Below are 4,462 nucleotides of genomic sequence, written 5' to 3'. Positions count from 1 at the left end.
TCGGCTTTACCTCGTGTCATTCTTGTGGTTTTGGATATTATTTGATTATCGGGTCTGTGGACAGAACAAAGCAGTGCCTCTGACCGTTGCCATGGTGATGTTTCCGGTGAGGTGGCGAGGGCGTCCTGTTGTTTGGCTTCTTGTTTATACCCTCCACCTGAATAACTCGGTTTGAAGCGACACTGGGTAGTGGAAGTGTGTTGGGGAGGTTTGGGACTGGGCCTCACTCTGTGTGAGTCTGTCTGCCCTTTAGTTCCCATCATGACGCTGGGCCCCAGAGGATTGTGGGTAACAGCAGCCTGTCGCCTCGAGGGCCAACATAAAGATCAGACCACTGGAATGAGACCGCCGTGTCTTTGTGTGTCTTTGTGTGTTTGTGTGTACCCTGGTTATGTTTGAGGCCCGTCGGCCAATCAGAGCAGAGGAAACCGGATCAGTTTGTTCATATTGAAGCTTTAATGAGTCACAATATTTAAATAAAACACAAACAGAACAAATCATAGAAAAATAAGAAAAGAACCGAAGGCAACTTGAACCCACAAAGCACTGCAGGAGGTTTTGGCTTCTGTTTGCGCGTCAACACTTTGTTTCTGCAGGTTACTCCTCAGCTGGAGGACTCGCCTCCTCCAACACCTCCTTCTCCTCCTGTGGTTCCTCCCGTGCTTCCTCCTGTGCTTCCTCCCGTGCTTCCTCCTGTGCTTCCTCCTGTGCTTCCTCCTGTGCTTCCTCCTGTGCTTCCTCCTCTCCTCCTGCCGTGGAGGACGAGCCGTTGTCTCCATCATAGATGATGTCCTCTGGGTTTGGAGCTGGAGGACAGAAGTCCTCCTCTGGGAGAATCTTCTGGAAGATGGACTCGGCCTGAAGACAGCGATGGAGGAAAACAGTCAGAAAGAGGTTCATACCGACATTCAAACACTAGCTTTCAGACTTGGTCTGAAACATTCCTTCATATGAATAACGTAGAAACACAGTCATGGACTAAAGGTTCCATCGACCTGCAACGTCCATGTTCATCATGTCTCCAGTGACTCATAAAACTTTGGATGTTCTCTGATGGAACCACTGAAACATGAATCTTTGACACAAAACACAATCCTGCATTTTGGTTCTTTCATAGTTTTATTGAAGATCTACTGGAAACATGAAGACACCTGCTGGATCATTAACAGAAATACTAAAATCTGGTTTAACGTCCATGACCTCCTCAGTCGGGTTCTTCTGGGTTCCGTCCACCAGCTTCTGGTCCATCTCTGACTCCTCTGGACAGAACCGCTGCAGTTCAACTAAACTTGTCGTCTTTCTGACTCAGACTTGTTTCTTCATCAGTCCACAGGTTCTGGATGGTTCCAGTCAGGACTTTGGGGAGACCAGTCTAGAACCTTCATTCCAGCCTGATGGAACCATTTCTTCACCACTTTGATGTGTGTTTGGGCTCATTGTCTGGTTGGATCATCCAGCTGTGTCCAAGATCAACCTTCTGCTGATGGTTTCAGGTTTTCCTGAACAACCTGGAGGTGATCCTCCTTCTTCATTGTTCCATCTACTTTGTGTAAAGCTCCAGGTCCACTGGCAGCAGAGCAGAACCAGAGCATGATGCTGCCACCTCCATGCTTGATGGTAGGTCTGGTGTTCTTGGGGTCAAAGGCCTCACCTTCTCTCCTCCAGACATGTTTCTGCTCAGTGTTGGTTCCATCTGACCACAGAACTTCTCCAGATCTTTGCTGAGCTCCTCAGATTTTCCCACTGTAGAGTCTGAGTCTAATGAGTGGATCAGATGGTTCTGTTGGAACTGGATCAGAGGAGTCAGCAGCTGGAGACAATCAGAACCTCTCAGGAGAAGTTAGGACGCCATGAAGCTGAGAACATTAGAGTAACACAACTTTCTACATCATCAAACTGATGATTCAGGTTCTTGTCTGTATGTTTATGACCCAGCAGGTTTCATCATGTTTCCAGAAAACCTTTAATAAACCTATTAAAGAACCAAAATCCACAAAGATTCATGTTACAATGGTTCCATCAGAGAACATCCAGAGTTCTGGAGTCACTGGAGACCCAGACAGACAGGAGTTGAAGTCTTAGTCTTGGGTCGAGCCACCAGAACTACCACTGGACATGAAGGGTTATGGTCACAGTCACTCTGGACTGGTGAAGAATTCCACCTAATTCCTGACTGGAAGCTTCCCTGGAACCCCACATGTAGGGAAAGTGCCTGGGGAGGTTCCTGATGAGTGGTCCAGTAGAACATCGCTGCCAGGTGGTCTGAATGGGAGGAGCATTACCTGCAGCTCCCAACAGTCGTATAAACACCTGACGGTATCCAGCTAGAGCAGAAAGCGGCTCTGAGCTGTGAGGACTTCACATGGACCACATGACTGCTGTTGTTATCAGCAGTGACATCAGCTGTTGTTGTTTACGCTGGACGTCACCGGCTTACCACCTCACAGACAACACTGCAGGTAAACGTGCGACTCACCTGTCTGATGGCGTGATCGTGGCCCAAACCTGCGTCCGGACCGGAGCACACAAACACGTTGGACGGGAGGTCGTGGTCTTCAGGCTCCGCCCCCGAACCGTCAGCCATGTTGAAGTAGAGACACCAGAGGACGGACGGACAGTTTTCTGCAGACAGACGGCTTCAGTTTAACTTTCTGATCTCAGAAATAAAGACGCTGAAGAACGTGTGACTTGTTCTCTGATGGTTCCCGAGGATGAGAACGTCTGAGAACGTCAGTGATCTCTGATACTGATCAGCTTCTGGTAAAGATGCTCCGTTTGGCTGTTCTGATTTTATTATCATTAACCAACGATGTTGAGAAAAGTCTGACTCAGAACAGCTTTAGAGTGATTTCACTTTCTGTGGTTTCATCATGTTCACGTGATTTAAATAAATAAACCTGTAAACATCTGGTACATGTGACATCGTGGTGTCTGGAGCTGCTCCGGTGGGTCAGTGTAAAGCTCACAGCTTTTCATTAGAACTCAGGTTCCAGCTGTTTTAATCCACGTTTAACCGTGAATGAAGGAAACAAACTGGACGTCGTCACAGTTCAGAGGAACTTTCTTATGATCCATCATGAGACTGAAGCTGGTCCCACTGCTGACTGGACGAGATGATCAGAGCTCAGCCTGAAAGAACGAGGAGCAAAAGAAGGTTCAACGATGGAAAGAGTCGCGTCAGCAGTTATTAAAACTCCTTTATTAAGAAGCAACAAAGGCTGAATGAACCTGAACTTCAGCTCTAAGAAGATGAGCATCGACCCGTTAGCCCAGAGAACCTGAAGGTTTGGACTGTTGTTGGTCGTTATTAAACCCAGAGCTGCTCCTCATGCGCGTCACTTCTCACCTCGGGTTTTATGGGTTTTATGTTTTTTTTATGGTTTTTTTATGGTTTCATTATTCTGAGAAGTTCAGTTCAGAAGCTCCAGAAAGTGTTTGAACCAAAGAATAAAGTGCAACGTGTAAATAATGAGAATAATGAGCAGATTGATCCGGATCAGAACAGAGACGCGTGACTCCGCCTCCTTCGTCGCCTGTGATGAATCTCTGCACCTGCATCATCCATCCTCACCGTGTTCTGCTGTAATTAAAACCACCGAAGAAGATGATGGATGAGAGGAGGAGCAGCAGGAGGTCGGAGAGGAGACAAAGTTACCAGGATACAGAGTCGCGCAGCGTTCTGGCTCTGGTTCTGGAACCATTCAGAGCTCTGTTCATCCAGCAGCAGGCCGACACTGATGGTCAGTATTGATGGGTTTTCCTGACGTGTGCTCTGAGCAGTGACTCTGCACCAAAGTCCATTCAATTATCAGCCGATTTTAGCAACGCCTCAAAAGCATCGAAGCTTTGAGTTTGAACGAATCCAAACAGACACACACGTGAACTCTGTGTGTGTGTGTGCTACCTCGGTCATGTGACTCTGGCGTGCGGAACATCCTGGTTACTACCGGCGACAGGTCCTCGTAGGCGGAGCCAACTGATTGACAGGTGAGATGGACCAGATCTGACAGACACAGAGACTGAAGTTAAGGTGACGGAAGGTTTAAGAACTCAGTCATAAAACACACATCATGTTATAATAAACTAGATAATATTAACTTACATTATATTATATTAGATCAAACGCTCCCTAAATGAGGCTCAGCTGCAGATAAACTCGTTTTGTCTCCAAAGAAAAAAGTCAGCAAACTGGAAAATATCATCTGTGTGTGTGTGTGTGTGTGTGTGTGTGTGTGTGTGTGTGTGTGTGTGTGTGTGTGTGTCTGTGCGGGTGTGTGTGTGTGTGTGTATCTGCATGCACAACTACGTGTGAGCGTTGTTGTTGATGCGTTTTAAGAATGATCTCAGTGTCATCTGTGAGACCAGGAGCAGGTTTCAGAGCGGAGACGGGGGGTCACATCCTGCGAGCATCAACAGTACTGCTTGCAAACTTATCTGAAACAGTACGTGTGTTTGTGTGTGT

At 47.2% G+C, this 4,462-nt stretch overlaps 1 protein-coding gene across 1 annotated transcript in view; it reads right to left on the bottom strand.

Moving 5' to 3' along the window:
* Window positions 1-433: 433 nt before the first annotated feature.
* chm (CHM Rab escort protein) overlaps window positions 434-4,462 on the bottom strand; it is a 17,240-nt gene continuing 13,211 nt past the window's right edge. Inside the window, exons 12-14 of the mRNA XM_008301994.1 lie at window positions 3,905-4,003; window positions 2,477-2,622; window positions 434-858 (exon numbers count right to left, since the gene is read on the bottom strand). Coding sequence (XP_008300216.1) covers window positions 598-858; window positions 2,477-2,622; window positions 3,905-4,003 — 506 coding nt within the window. The 3' untranslated portion in view covers window positions 434-597. The remainder of the gene's footprint in view (window positions 859-2,476; window positions 2,623-3,904; window positions 4,004-4,462) is intronic.

The sequence above is a fragment of the Stegastes partitus genome, unplaced genomic scaffold (genome assembly GCF_000690725.1).
Source record: "Stegastes partitus isolate 25-593 unplaced genomic scaffold, Stegastes_partitus-1.0.2 Scaffold1744, whole genome shotgun sequence".
NCBI classification, from domain to species: Eukaryota; Metazoa; Chordata; class Actinopteri; family Pomacentridae; genus Stegastes; species Stegastes partitus.
This window is presented reverse-complemented; position numbering and strand designations above follow the sequence as displayed.